Raw genomic sequence first — 15,315 nt, forward strand, 5'->3', positions numbered from 1 at the left:
CTGTACTTCCCATTGGTGCAAAATTGATTATTTAAGTAATCTGTCGTTTATTTGATCTAGGTTTTACCTTTTCTGAAGTATCGAAAAATGACACTTCAGAATCAGAGAAATTCAGAATTCTGTGAAATCAGGGTATAACGATTTCATACTGGCACCATTGGAAAAAAAAACGAATGTCATTATCAAATATTTGGGTATACATTGTTATCATGGAATAGGTAAGGTACGTGAAATTATAAAATATACATCATTTGTACACCACGAATCAATTTTAGTACGTGTTAGTTAGGAAACGTGGTTAATTTTATAGACGCTGTGTGTGTGTAGTAGTGTACTTTCGATGACTAGCGCCACATTATTTTTAAATACAAAATGTATATTGTTGATTAATATGTCCTGTGTGGGCACACGTATAGTTTCGAAGCAACACGATATTCCAAAGACTTTGTATAGTATTTATTTCCTAGAACTTAGAGTAAGAATCCCATCAATAAACTTCGATGTCGCAAAGTCTATTTGTTTGCATCTAACAAGATGTCACCACACAGTTGCGCGTAAAGTTAAAATAAAACTCCCGATTCAACAAAAGTATTTATTATATTTGTTATAAAAACACTCATATATTGCAGTACGCACAGAAAAAAATATTAAAAAATGGCATGTGCGCGTTTCAGTAACACAAACAGCTAAGCTTTTTCACATTCGTTTAGTATGAACGAGTGTGAATAATTTCATTATATGTTTAATTTCATAGAAAATATAATTTAAATTACTTACAACACTTTAAATTTAATAAAAAAAGGATTAATCTTTGGCAAAGTCCATAAAATAAATTAATAGCTGAAATTAGAAACACAACAATAAAATTATTGCACAAGCTCAAAATGAACAAGGACTGTTTGGTGGTTCGCAGAGCGTTTCGAACGCTGCGCTCGCGCTGTCATTACAATTTTTAAAATTTTAACAAAGACAATATAACTACATTAATTACTCTGTACTATTGTAATGTCAATTTTAAGAATGATTGATTTTGGAAATGATTCCATCCTCAAGAAAGTTGACTGATTGTAATGACCGCGCGGCCGCAGCGGTCGAAACGCTCTGCGAACCACCGTTACAATACATAAATATTAAGTCGTATTAGGCAAATTAGGCATTAAGCACGCATATTGTCTATGACAGGTTTTCTCCCAGTTTCTGCCTAAATCCTGGGAATGTAGTTGTCGGTCAGTCGACTGCCCATCTGATATTCCTTTCGTCGCAACGTTAACAGTTAGAACTATAACATGTAGCTGCTCCTGCGAACTAGTTCATACGTGGAAAGTCTACCTAAGCTGAAGGAACTAAGCTCAATGAAGGGACGTCGTCTTCGGAAAGAACTCGGTCCGTCTTCAGTCTTGACCTAGTGAACTCAGACCCTTGTCCCTTTATCCCTTTTTTCTCATGATGGTCAGACGGGTCGGTAGTCGGACGGACTACACAACTTCAGTCAGTCAACAAAGTGAAGAAAACTGATTTTTAACGAACTACATTTTTATGCCACGCATTACCAAATAGAATGTTAAAGATTGGTTGATAAACACCCAGTGTTGGCAGCCGACAGGAGACCGCGCACTCGTTTGTGTTCTTCACTTTCTTGACAGACTGAGTGCGAGTTAGGCTGACATGTTTGCAGTGGACGCACATGTATAAAAGCCTGGCTCAACTAAGCGATTACTCAGTGGGCAGTGTACATCCTATCCACATTTATCTTAATGACATTACTTTAATATATAATCTTATAGTCTTACGCCAACATTCTAAAAAATTGACAACATTATACTATAATACATTGTAAATTTAGCTATTCTACAAGGGCCCCTACTTGCTTATAAAGTATCTGGTAGCCTATATGAAATATATCGAACAGATAGCGTTACAAATTGTGTTTCAAAACTGTTGGATAGGGCTAACTTGTCAATCACTTCGGGCAGATTTATCTAGTAGCCAGTTTACCTGGCAGATTACAATTAGCCAGATTACAACAAGATACTTTATTAGAAAGTGGGGAAATAGGCCCTAACTCTATAAAATGATTATCTAATGTTTCATTGCGACCCATTTTACATTTCAATAAACAAATCACATGTTTTGAAGAATTAATAACTCCCAAGTTGTAGGGCTTTCGAATGATGTTAGTCGTCTTTAGGTTGAAAATGTTGCGCCGTGTTCTACGGTACAAACGATGTAATGAACGAAATCTTAACATTAATTCATTCGTGTTTTTATTTATTGCTTCGATTACTTTATTGCTACATACAGTAGGAGAAAATACACAACAGCGTCTACATGGGTCGCAATAATCATGGAACGTGATAAAATTTCTTACTAGAGTAACAGCACCTCTCGGTGTTACACGAGCTTTGGCTCCGTGAGCGAGCAACGGACATCATTCATGTATATCTAGTTCAAGCTATCTGTCATTATACTTGATGTCCTCACACATCACATACACAGCATTATCTCTACGCTAAACTACTGGATGGAATGTTTGTCTTTGATATGTCACTAAACTTGAATATTTTGTTGACGTTAAAGTTGTGACATTCAACAATTCCTTTCACGTATCGTTCAACTTAAAAAACCATTGGCTTCAAAATAAATTGAAATAATAAAAAGTCATAATTAAAAATACGTAGTACATAAATAACATGTACTCGCATTAAGTTTTAAAAAATATCAAACTGATAATTAAAAATGTGCTTTGTTAAAAATGTCAACGGAACAAAATGACATGTCATATGGGGCCTTCGCAGTCACCTCGTAAGCGTGTCGTAGCCGCGCATACGACACGACTGCGCCGACGAATCGTGTGCGAAGGGCCTTAGTTCATTCTTATGTTTAAATTTACATGTATATTTAAATGCATGTATTATGAGTCTTTTCTATATTTGAATATGTATTGTATACATCTCAGAATTGGGGCTGTGTGACACATGCGCACAATACAAACGTCAACATTTTGTTCGAATAACCTTTCACAACACAAGCGCCCCTAACATTAATTTGAATGATACTAATGATATCGTAGCAAAGTACCTGCCACGAGAAAAAATAAGAGATATAAAAGCAATCTAATTTGTGTATGTGTACTATTATACTGCGTGCTGTGTCCACATCAAGAAGACTGTCATGTTAGTTTTGTGAACCTTTTCAAAGAGGACCGTGGGAGGCACGGCGGGTCGAGCCGAACGCGGCTAATTACTGTAGTAATTGGCTGTTTAGGAATCGGCTATTAAAAAAGTAATTTCGAACAAAGACATCGTATCCATCGTACCTACTTATTGAATTCAGAATATACCGGTTGATGTGTGAATCGAGAGCCGATGAGTACAGTAGTGCGGCGGGCGGCGGAGCTGCGGTCACACCGTGTAGAAATGCGTGTGCACGCCCCAGCCCGTGACGGCCGTGTGCGGCGGCGCAGCGGCCGCCAGCGCCGCGTGCGCCGGTCGCCAGCCCGCGTCCCCCACCCGCCCCGCGCTCAGCGTGTGCCCCGACACGGACAGCGACGCCCAGCGGGCGCCGTCCGTGGCGCGCGGGTGCTCTGAGAGAAACACATTACACATAAAACAAAAGCAAATATAATTTTCCTTTGAAAAAGTTAGATAACTAGCAGTGGCGTGGCGTGAAAAAAAATAGAGGTAAAGCAAAAATACGTATAAAATTTCTCATATACGTACTACGACCTATGTGACGACAAAAAACAATAAAAACAAACAAACCTTTACAGAAACACTACGCACAATACACTCTTGGCAAGTAAAATTTCGCTTTTTTCGATTTTTTAGGTTTTACAAACACAACACAAATCACAACAAATAAATTAGCATAAAAAAACTTGTGCAATGCAAATGCGCGTTAACTAATGAGTGTAACTGATTTTGACAGGACGCTAGGCAGAATCGCTCTGATTGGGTAATAGTTGCCAAGCCAATCAAATCCTTAATACCTGTTACAAAAAGATTGGGAGGCGATTTGAGATCGGGTTAGGTCGCCGTATATCGACGATTGGTTCTATGTCACTACATAGATTATTAGTATTAAGCATGTGTGTGTGAATTTCATTGATCCTAATTCTTAAAATTCCCAAAAACATAGGCGTGACCGAGGCGCGATAGTAAGATCTTATGTGTGCGTTTGCGCGATTTCAAATGCATTGCGTATTTAGTATTACGATATTAAGTATTATTATTATTATTGTTATGGGGTAATGCAGCTGACATAGGAAAAATTTTTGTTTTACAGAAACGAGCAATTCGTTTTATTTATGGGCTTAAGCCACGGGATTCCTTGCGAGAATTATTCAAATCGATAAATATTATGACTGTTGCATCTCAGTACATCTTCGACGTACTTATTTTTGTTAAATCTAACTTACACCTGTATAAAACATTGAGCGATGTTAACAGTGTAGTCACTCGTAATAGGCATAAACTTTGTATGAACAGATTCCGACTTAAAAAGGTTAGGAGGTCTTTCGTGGGTCAAAGTGTAAAATTGTTCAATAAACTCCCTGTAGAGGCTATTAACTTGCCAATGCCAAAATTTAAATCATATATTAAAAATGCTTTAATGGCTAAAGCTTATTACACGATTAGCGACTATTTAAATGATAAAAAACCTTGGACCCTTCCTAAAACTTCCACCTCTCACACTTGATTTTAATTTATTTTTTTTATTATTATTTATATATTTTCTTGACATGTTTATTACATATATTTTGACATTTATTGTAAAACATATACGTGATTTGTGATCTCCAAGTGTCTGAAAGTAACATAGGTATCTATTATGTTAGATTATGGAGATCGAGTATGTCATGCACATTCAAATGGTCAAACCGGTAGCGTATAGAGGTGGAGTAGGAGGTGAACCTGCGACGGCGGCGTCCCTGCGCAGCGTGAGCGTGAGGTTCCAGTGCGCGGGGTGGTCGGGGCGGGCGCTGTGGAGCGCAACGAAGTACGTGTCCCGCTGCTGCTGCTGCCACGGCAGCGCCCGCAGCGGCGCCAGCGACCCCGCGCCCGCCACCGCCAGCCACGACACCTCCGTGTGCTGCGTCGGGGACACGATTACCACCACGTGGTTCGGACCTGGGCTCACACACCAAACACTAACATAAGTCCCGCTACATACACGTAGTTACATAGCATTCTAATAAGAATTCGTCCACACTAATCGCGTAAAATCTTTACTGTTATGATAAGGAACACGCCGAGGCGCATATGTTTTTTGTCCGGGTATATAAAACCTGTTATCATTTTGCAAATCGTCCTTCCACATATGGTTATAAAACCTGTTATCATTTTGCAAATCGTCCTTCCACAAGTGTACGTACACGTTTAGTCATTGGTGGAAATATAGCAAACAAACCTGTGAGTTGTATGTGCAAGTCGGCGACGGAGGCGTTGTGGTCCTGCAGACGCAGCGCGGCTTCGAGCGCGGCGGCGGGCGGCGCGGCGGCCGGCAGCCAGCGGCCGCGCGCCACCAGCCGCCGCACCGGCAGGTAGTACGGCGCGCCGCAGTACACGCGTCGCGCGCACTCTCCGCGCGTCTGCAGCACCTGCAGCGGGAGCGGTCGACACTGCAGTTTCGTCGATCGATTTACCTTCCAACTTTTTTCTCGATCTCGACCTGACTGAAAATGTGAGGACTTTCGTCTCTCGTTTTCGCAAAATCTATCGGGCCAATTTTGATAAAATTTGATATACGACGAGACAAACTAGAATAGCATATAGGAACTTTTTATCGTAAAATTCCCTCCTCTGAAGAACGGCCGATACCTCTGTGCCGATCTCGGCGGCCATCCCTCGGAGCGTGCGGTCGGTGTTGGCGTCGAGCTCGGGCACCCAGAACAGGTCCTCGTGCGCCGGCGGCGCGGGCGGCGCGTGCAGCGGCGCGTGCAGCGTGCGCCGCGCGTGCAGCACGAACAGCCGCTGCGGCCGCTCCGCGCTGTACGGCGCGTACAGCGGGCCCGCCGCCACCAGCGCCAGCGTCACCGCCGACACCGCCGCCGACAACCATATCTGCGCACACGACACCACATGCTACAGCGCGGCTTTGCGTGGCAGACAGGGACGGGGCTCGAGAGCCACGGTAAAAAAGATAGAGGTGAAATGGGAATCTATCTACAGCCGTTGTCAATAATGTTTACTCAGTATGTATTTGTCAATAATGTTTACTCACGTGTCAATAATCTGTAAATCTATCTATAGTATAATGTTTGGTGTGTGTGCTACGAAACATTATATTATAGATAGATTTACAGAGTAGTACACACACCCCAACATTAATTAAAAATGCGCACTTTATCTTGTTATTATATAAAATGTAGTAATATTATATAAAATGTAGTAATGTGTAAAGGAAATGATAATTGCTACGTAGCAATTATCATTTCCTTCCTGAAATAAACAAAAATAACGCCATTACAATTACCATAGCTAATCAAATATTGAAATCGCACAAAACGCTAACAAAGTAGTTTTTGTGTGTATTACACAGCGCTCCCGGGCAATAAACACCAACTTGGCCCTGTCTAGTTGCACACCAGCGCCCCCATCACATATTTTTATCATTTTTTTGCCACACTAGATAATAATAATATGGTGGTGCTAGAACTGGCAAATGGTCGCATACAGATATAAAGCAGTAATAGATGAGCATAGTGTACCAGCAGCCGCGGCCGGCGCGCGGCCAACACGAAGGGCAGCAGCCAGGCGGCCGCCCACTGCGACACGGCGCCCGTCACACACATCACCAGCACCTGCGCAACGCAACACAACGCACCGCGTCATCTACTCGACCTTCAACTATTCAATGTGGACTTTATTATATTAAAAAAGTACTTTGAAAATACTTCAATATTTACACGACACGCATTTTTTCAAGGATCTTTAAGAAATTTTTCAAAAATCTTCTCAAAAGTTGATAAGTGAATTTACATAATGTACAGAAATATATGTTGATTTACAAATAAAATGCACAAATATAAAAGTTACGACGTGAATTTTAGCGTGATTGATGCACAGTTTAACCCCACATTTACACTCAGACACTGCCGACACTCGAGGGAGCGCCGGGCAGCGGCAGTGACAGCGCGAGTGACCTATTTACATACTCGTGCCCTCTGGGATGCTCACTTCCCTGCCCACTAGGCCTGAGTGTAAATGTGGCATAATAATTTAATCCTAATATTATAAATGCGAAAGTAAGTACGTGAGTTACCTCTTCACGCTTTTTCTACTCAACCAATCTTCTTGAAATTTTGCACGTATTTTGAAGTACGGAAGGATATAGGCTACCTTTTAAACCAGAACAAAAAAAATCATGTGGTAAATTCACGCGGGCAAAGCTTAATATTGTTACTAACATAGTGTGGACTCTAAAATATTATCTTGAATTTGTATCGAAAGATTTACTTTTGTGGAATTATTTAACAATAGCTTTTGCCCACGGTTTCACCCGCGTTAATTTCGTGTGTTCACTAATAACTTATTTTTCGTTCGAATGTTACTCGTGCCGCCCTGAGCACCATTCGGATGGCTCAGGTCATGGTCTGCTCCAGGCCTCGTCAGAAAGAGAACCGCCGGCCGACTGTATTACAGACAAAAGTTTCAAGAAGATGGTCGCACACATGAATATTGAACCCGCGAGCACACGCGTCTCCCGCTTGAGGACCGGCAAATTATGTCAAAAGGACGGTAAATTCTGATTCCGCTCCGATATTCCGGGCGATAGTGTCCCACGCCGCGGCACCGATTCCATATTTTATTAATAGGAAGACCAACAAAAATAGATCGATTTTAAAAACAGTTACTAGCAGTCGCTAGGCCCTAGCAGGAAGTAAAGAACAATGAATGTAAAGCAGCTCACGTCGGCGGGCACGGGCGGCGTGCCGGCGCGGCCAGCGACTGGCGCCAGCGTGGCCAGCAGCGCCAGCAGCAGGTACCAGCTCTGCAGCACTGGCAGCGCCGCGCTGGCCGCCCACAGCGTCGCGCGCACGCCGTCTCCGCGCTGCGGACAGTCGGTCATACTGACGTATATAGTTCTCGCCTATGTGCTTTCTGATACAGCAATATGTATCACTACATCAAATAAAACGTCAGACACAGGTACTGTTGTTTTAGCGAACAGGTTTGCCTAGCTCTGGCCTCTCAATCCCAGTCGAACTTAATGATTGATTTAGGTAATTTATTTCCGAAAGTGTATACAAACATAAATGACCCGGTGCGAGGACGGAGCCGGATTCCAATGTGTGTAATGTGCCTGTAAGGTTAATTGAAGCGATGGTGGTCCAGTGACTGGTATGACTCATGCGTGTATAGTATTCGTTTTCATAGTTCATCACTCGTTTTCAGCGAAGCAAAACATCGTGAAGAAATCTCGATCAAAAGAATCAAGAAATGAAATTGAAAAGATCAATCGGGCTACCTTGTCGCTGTTGAAAATGATGGCGAGGCGGTCGGCGACGGCGGCGGCCAGCACGGCCACGAGCGGCAGGTAGCCGGAGCGGAGCCGCAGCGCCGCGCACAGCAGCAGTGCGGCCGCGCCCAGCAGCGACTGGCCGTCCCGCGCCGCGCGCGCCCCCCACCACCCCCGCCCGCCCCACCACGGGCCCCGCGCGCGGCTCCACAGCGCCACCACCCACGATACTGTGATCGCTGCAATATATTTATAAAACATGTGGCATAAAGTGTCCGGGAGCGAGACGTGTCATCTGTGACCGTCGATCAGCAATATATACGTTATATACTTGATTGATGTTTGTGACCGACATGAACCGGGGCATCAGAGCCATAAATCCGTTATAAGCCTCATTTTTTACTATGACAGCGAGGCATAGCCAATGTTCGAGCGATGCAAAACAATTGCGTGTCTTAGAAACGACAATGATGATTCCGAAGACCACGCGAATTGGAAGAGAAATAGTCGGGAGCGGACGCTGAGGTCCAACATTTTATGGTTGAAAAACCATAACCGGGAAAACGTTGAGAGTAAAGAGAGAGCGAATCGTTCGATAACAAGTAACCGAATATTTTAAAAAATCATAAAGTTGAACATCATCTAAAAACGAAAAGTAGATGTGACATTACCGGGTAGGGCGGCGAGCGGCGCCAGCAGCCATGGGCGGCTGTAGAATGCGAGACGCGCGTCGGCCGCGCCCAGCGCCGCCGCGGCCGCCGCCGCCGCCAGCACGCCCGCCGCGCCGCCCGCCGCGCCGCTCGCCGCGCTCAGCGCCGCCGCGCGCCACCACTCGCCCGCGCCGATGTACAGCCGGCGCCGCGCCTGAGGACGTGCACTGTCTTCGCTATCTCGGTACACTAACATTTATACGTTCACTTAAATAACCGATAACACTAGTAGTGTTTACGAGTCGGGGACTTTGTCGATTAGAAGTAGTAGATAGTAACATTTCTTCACTATGTCGGGACATTGCTACAATGTGAGAGAGAGAGCGCAGAACGTACCTGGTGCGCGTGCGCGTGCACGTTGAGCAGCACGGCCAGCGTGCAGAGCGCGGCGGCGGCGAGCGCGAGCGGCGCGTGCGCGAGCACGAGCACGAGCCCGAGCACGTCGAAGAACACGGGCTGCCGCGAGCGAGGGTCGGCCGCGCGCGCCAGCTCCGCGCTCTCCAGCAGCCCTGCGGCGCATGCGTCACAGCGTCACACCTACCATTCCTCGAATGTCCATGCATGATTAATGTAATATAATTTCCCCGCTGCCAGGGTTGAAATCTAATATAGCGGTTTTTAGCCTATCGCCTATGAGAAGAATCGATATTATAGCCCTTTTCCTTGTCTTTTACGATCTACACGGTAAAACCAGCTGGCATATGTTTTTCGATCCCAGACCAACATTGAAAACCGAAGATGAATGATAATGGCTCAAAAGAAACGAAGTAGAAATTAAAAAGATATGCTCAAATGCAATTAGAAACAGGCTTCATATGAGAAAGAGGGATAAGTTCTAGAAAATGAAAGTTCTAGAAAATGAAATGTAGTGAGATAGTTGAGTGACCTCTAGTGAGCGCCAGCACGTTGTCGCCGGTGCGCTGCAGCGCCGCCGCCGGCACCCGCGCCGCCGTGTCCAGCGCCGTGTGGTACACGTAGCCGTTAGCGCTCCAAGCGAAGTCCAGACCTACAATTTTCATGTTTATTTACCTATTTTTTACGAGTATTACTGTACTCTTTAAATGAGTTTCTCTCAGCATTTCTTCCCAGCAGTGGTCGTTCCTAAACGCTAGTAGTTTTTGGCTATATATATTTAAAAATAAAAGATGTTTTGAGAACCTCCTTCATTTTTTTAAATCGTTGAATAAGTATCTGTGAAGGTCTAATTTCTAATAATTCTTTCTTAACATTCTCTTGGGCGCTCTAGAAGAGGAGTACTACATATCCTATCATAGATGTCGTACGGATCTACGTCCTACGTAATGTCTTGACAGCAACAGCATTTTCATGGAGGGTTGACTAAGGTGGCCGGTTATAAACTTCATCTTCATACACGAGTATAAAATAGATTGTGTTCGTTAATTATTTGTCACGTGTAAAAGTCAAATTTCGTCGTGAAGTTCATCAAATTTTATATAGTGAATACACATTACACGCTCCCGGGGGTACTCGCCTGAGAGCTTGCCGAAGTCCCGGAACACCCGGAAGTCGGTGTCGCCGGGCAACAGGCCGCTCTCGAACAGCTCCTGCGCCAGCGACGACGCGAACGGCCGCGGCACCACGCGCGCGTATCTGCAACACGTTTCATTCTAAAGCCAAATCCAAGTGGTGGTGGTCCAGCGGTGACTCGCCCGTCTGTGTACCGATAGGTCCCGTTCCAGGTTCCGTTCCTACTCGTGCCATGTGAGCTTGTACACCAATATAATTCATTACTGGTCACAAACCTGCACATTAACTGTTTAGTTCCTAGGTGTAAGACCACCACTAGATCGCAGCAGTCGTACGAAACATTTAAGTGTTAGTAACAATAAAAATAAATGTAGGTGTCTGAATTGGTACTTAGAGTATGTATTTACAAATTATTTAGAATAAATGAATATGAATTATAATTAAAATGAAAATTTAGTTTTTCAGCCCATCCTCGTTACCTATTAATGTATAAGAAAAGCCAGTGCCTCACGTCGGAGACGTTCAAATAAGCTGGTGAGGAATTAATTAAAAGAACACCTAATAAATCATACGAATATGTCGTTATAAAGAGAACAGAGGCAACGAACGAACGAGAGAATGCAATGAGAACTGACGTGTCCATGAGCCAGGGGTCGTGCGGGCCGGCCTGGAACACCACCTCGCGGCCGCCCGCGCCGCACGCCTCCAGGTTCAGGAACAGCCGCACCGAGCGCGCCCACGGATGTGACGTCACGAACGAGTGCGAGCCCTGCAACCAGCGCCGTCACCCGTCACGTGTCGCCGACACAAGAAGACGCCACACGCCACACGTGTGGCGTCTTCTTACATTTCTAGTGCGATCAATATAATAAGCGAGTTAATAATTTAGGATAGTAATGTAAAAGTGAATAATTACGAGTTAAGCTTATATTTGACTTGCACACGATTACTCCCACTCACTTTAATGTTTGCAAAATAATTTGTTTCCCTCTTTCGAAGAAAAATAAGCGTATTTGAAATATGTATACTAGAAGAAACGGGACAGAGTGTGAATAGATTTTGTTACGTGTGTCTAGTTTTACAAGACCCAATCTGGCGCTTTGTACGAGATGGATAGGGAAGTGGTATCCGAGTCGGGCGCGACCTGCATGATGTTCTCCTCGGCGCCGTTGAAGAGGAAGATGACGGGGTGCCGCAGCGGCAGCGGCGACGCGGCCAGCGCGCGCGCCAGCTCCAGCAGCACGGCGCAGCCCGCGCCGTCGTCGCTCGCGCCTGACACACACACGACACACGCTCGATACCAATCTATACCACTCATATACCATACTTTACATTAAATAATGCTTCGTCACTGGACTGGACACACTTTGCAATATTTGTCATTTACAGAAAGAGACAAAACATACTTTAGCAAGATGCTTTAACGTTTTTATAAATAACAATAATTTAATATTTAAATTTAGTAATATGACCTTTAGTTACGGATACTACCCGCGTCATGTAAAAATAATAAGTCGACCAACTTAAAGTGGGATTGGGCTAGACACAATTTTTCATCAATAAACTAGCTGTTACCCACAGCCGTGCTCCGCTCTATCACGTGGTTTCGAACATTATTTTTTTAACGCATCGAGTACGATAACAGCAGCAGCTAATAGTAATAGCAAGTGGACTTGAGACTTAAGTCGTTTTAGGTTTAGCATTTTTTAAATCTTTAGGAGGCAGCAGCCCTTTCCTACCCCTCTTGGCAACGCCCTTGAAAATCTGACAGACTACCTTAAATTAGCCAGGCGTACCGATCGAACCCATGTTAACATCAGCCTCCCTGACCCTAATGAGGTGAAGTTGATTTCAATAACACATACATTGGGAAGTTGTTATGGCAATTAGCAGGCGCCGGCCGCGCGTGCGCGCCCGTGACCTGCCGGCCTGCGCTAACTCATTTATACAATTGAGGAATCTTTTCCTAATAACCATGCCAATCGAAAATTTCACACTACCTATTTTAAATAGGCAAATGACGATAATTAATTACAGTTTTTTATCAAAGTCTTAGTTTTAGAAACTGAGTCGAAAAGTCTGAAAATAGTACATTGAAAATAGTACATTGAAAATAGCAAACTGTCAATATTTACTTAGGTAGGTAGGTATTTTTAGGCGGTAATTTGTAGGCGGTAAATCTCTAAAATTGTAAGACCAGCACGGAAGCAAGTACCGGGACTGTCGGGCACGGTGTCGAAGTGGCAGTTGAGCAGCAGCGCGGGCTGCGTGTCGCCGCCGACGCCGCGCACGCGCGCCAGCACGCTCTGCACGCCGCGGTACACATTGTTCATGCCGTCGAAGAACGTGAGGCTGAACGCGCCCGCGCCCTCGTGCCGGTCCAGCTCCAGCACGTTGTGCGGCGACGCGGCGCCCGCGATGTCGCGCAGCGCCTCCACCAACGTGCGCACCGTCCACACTTCGTTCTCGTAGCTACCCGCCACCTACCCACAGATGTGTCGATAAGACAAACTGTCTACGTTTATGAAAAACTTGGTGCTAGGTGAATTATTCCCTGTTTCCGTGTATAATATTATAAGGCTGACCCTAGGCCCGATGGCGGTGAGGTTGGCGAGGTAGCGGTGCGCGGCGATCCCGCTGAAGTCGTGGGGGCGGCGGGGGTCGGGCTCGCGCGCGGGCGGCAGTGCCGCGTCCAGCTGCGCCGCCAGCAGCAGCGCGCCGCCCGTCAGCAGCACCAGCGCCGCCAGCCAGCGCGTCGCCAGCGGCGCCGACTCCGGCAAGTTCTCCTTCACCATCGGCTGCTGCTCCATTATTGCCTGACCGTAATCATTATTAATACAGGATTATGCTATACAAATACAATGGCAAAGTGCCATAATGGCGACAAAATTTAAAAATGTAGACAAAGTGAGATATTATGTTCGAAGGTTCCAAAGAGTTGGCATGGCGCTACTGATTGCACCAAAGTATTTTAAAGTGGACGAAGGATGATAGTAGGAATCATGCTACAAAAAACTGGATAAGTAAATGTAAGGGACTGGGATCTGATGCTCCTTTGGCTGAGGAACCAGGAAAAATAATCATTTGGTCAGCAAGGTTTGATAAGCAGATTTCATCAGCAACTCAGTTAGGGTTCATTGGGTTCCGTTAGGATATAAAGGGATGATGGTGGTGAGTGATGGTGATGGTATTGACGTTGACGATTATGACGGCGATGGTGTGACGACAATTAACCTTTTAGGAGTTCTCTTGTTGGAAGCCGATCTAATGTGTGAATATATATTCACTCAACATAACCCAACGATGTTGAACTCTGCTAACCAGATGTTGCTGCCCAAATAATTATTTTGCTGACCAATATACATATACATGAATATTAATATAATTAATAAAAATTACACCCTGAATAATGATAATAGGGTGGTTCTCACAGCATTTCGACCATTGTGGCCGCCTTACCATTACTATCTGTCAATTTTTAGGGTTCCATACCTCAATAAGTCAAAATGGAAGGCTCACTTTGTTGTCCGTCTGTCTGTCTGTCCATCTGCCAAGACCCTTTTTCTCATAAAACAATCATTCTAAAACCAATCATTCATAAAATTTACATTACCGATTAATTACCTATTTTAAAGTCAGATATTAAACCTAATGCATTTAAAATTGTAACAAAGACAAATTTGTTACAATTTTAAATATTGTAATGACAGAGTGGCCGCAGCACTCGCAATGCTCTGAGCACCACCTATAAATAATTTACACCCCTATTATACTATTATACAAACACCAAGTACTTAGTTGGTTGGCTTAAACTTTTTTATGAATAAAAAGGATAATGTATTAGGCCCATATTTCATTAAAAGGTTTAAATAGGTAGGTAGATAGAAAAGACATATTATTATGTCATCAATACATTCACTTACAAAAAAGTCTTGAACTAAAGCTCAAACTATAACATTTTCGTATATTTTTAATAAATACAAATGCCGGACCAAATGGAAGGAATGGAAGGAGGCCTTTTCACGCAGTGGGAAACCTAATAGCTCTAAATATTTATAAAATATATAATAGCTCTAATATTAATACAATAATAACATGCAATAATTATGTACTTACAAAACGCTACAATCTCAGGCACGACTGTCGATCGAATATAAAAAATTTTCGTTGTTTGATAGATTACTCCTATATAACAATATAAATCTATGCGATAGATAGCCGCGTGAGTACTATATCACGGGGTGAGAACTATATAATTATAGGCTATCTAGAATCCCAAAATTCTCACAGAAATGAAGCCGTCGCGCAAAGTAAATAAATACAGAAAAAAAATCTATTTGGCCGGCACACATGAATCTACATTATCGCTCTTGTAGTTTACAAAATATCCCGTATTTTGATGAAGAGTAATAACACTAAACACACTGGGAAATGTTTAGGAATATAAAAAACGCAAAAATAGTCTAGGGTCTCCTCGGGTCTACGCTACGGGAGACGAACGAAACGTGATCATGCCGTGCGTGATCGTGATAACTACCTACTCTACCTAGGTACAATATAAATAATACAATACCAACCTACCTACAACTCGAACCTACCTACGACTAGAGTCAAAAATTGCAAAAATAAATTGACATTGACACTAGTATTGCCAGTT

At 43.8% G+C, this 15,315-nt stretch overlaps 1 protein-coding gene across 2 annotated transcripts; it reads right to left on the reverse strand.

Annotated features, from left to right (window-relative positions):
• Positions 1 to 3,264: 3,264 nt before the first annotated feature.
• Positions 3,265 to 15,264, reverse strand: LOC128677731 (endoplasmic reticulum metallopeptidase 1-like). Of its 2 annotated transcripts, none has more exons than XM_053758779.2 (16): positions 14,775 to 15,264; positions 13,244 to 13,474; positions 12,874 to 13,141; positions 11,803 to 11,930; positions 11,294 to 11,427; positions 10,663 to 10,781; positions 10,057 to 10,176; positions 9,507 to 9,679; positions 9,132 to 9,324; positions 8,470 to 8,699; positions 7,912 to 8,052; positions 6,710 to 6,802; positions 5,820 to 6,062; positions 5,410 to 5,599; positions 4,914 to 5,129; positions 3,265 to 3,583 (listed from the first exon to the last, which is right to left on the reverse strand). In XM_053758779.2, the coding sequence occupies exons 2-16, from the start codon at positions 13,466 to 13,468 to the stop codon at positions 3,402 to 3,404; spliced, it is 2,655 nt and encodes an 884-aa protein (XP_053614754.1). In that variant the 5' UTR covers positions 13,469 to 13,474; positions 14,775 to 15,264; the 3' UTR covers positions 3,265 to 3,401. The 2 variants fall into 2 exon arrangements, with proteins under 2 accessions (XP_053614754.1, XP_053614753.1); XM_053758778.2 differs by having other exon boundaries at positions 4,881 to 5,129.
• Positions 15,265 to 15,315: the final 51 nt, after the last annotated feature.

Source organism: Plodia interpunctella, chromosome 18, assembly GCF_027563975.2.
Source record: "Plodia interpunctella isolate USDA-ARS_2022_Savannah chromosome 18, ilPloInte3.2, whole genome shotgun sequence".
NCBI classification, from domain to species: Eukaryota; Metazoa; Arthropoda; class Insecta; order Lepidoptera; family Pyralidae; genus Plodia; species Plodia interpunctella.

What these genes read in the sequence shown, in the direction of transcription:
- LOC128677731 (XM_053758778.2), bottom strand. Translation starts at nt 13,468, where the DNA reads ATGGAGCAGCAGCCGATGGTGAAGGAGAACTTGCCGGAGTCGGCGCCG. An exon ending in CTTGCACATACAACTCACAG is followed by an intron (nt 5,130 to 5,409) that starts GTTTGTTTGCTA and finishes GTGTGAGCCCAG; the next exon opens with GTCCGAACCACGTGGTGGTA. An exon ending in TCCACCTCTATACGCTACCG is followed by an intron (nt 3,584 to 4,880) that starts GTTTGACCATTT and finishes TGTTTCTCTCAG; the next exon opens with AGCACCCGCGCGCCACGGAC.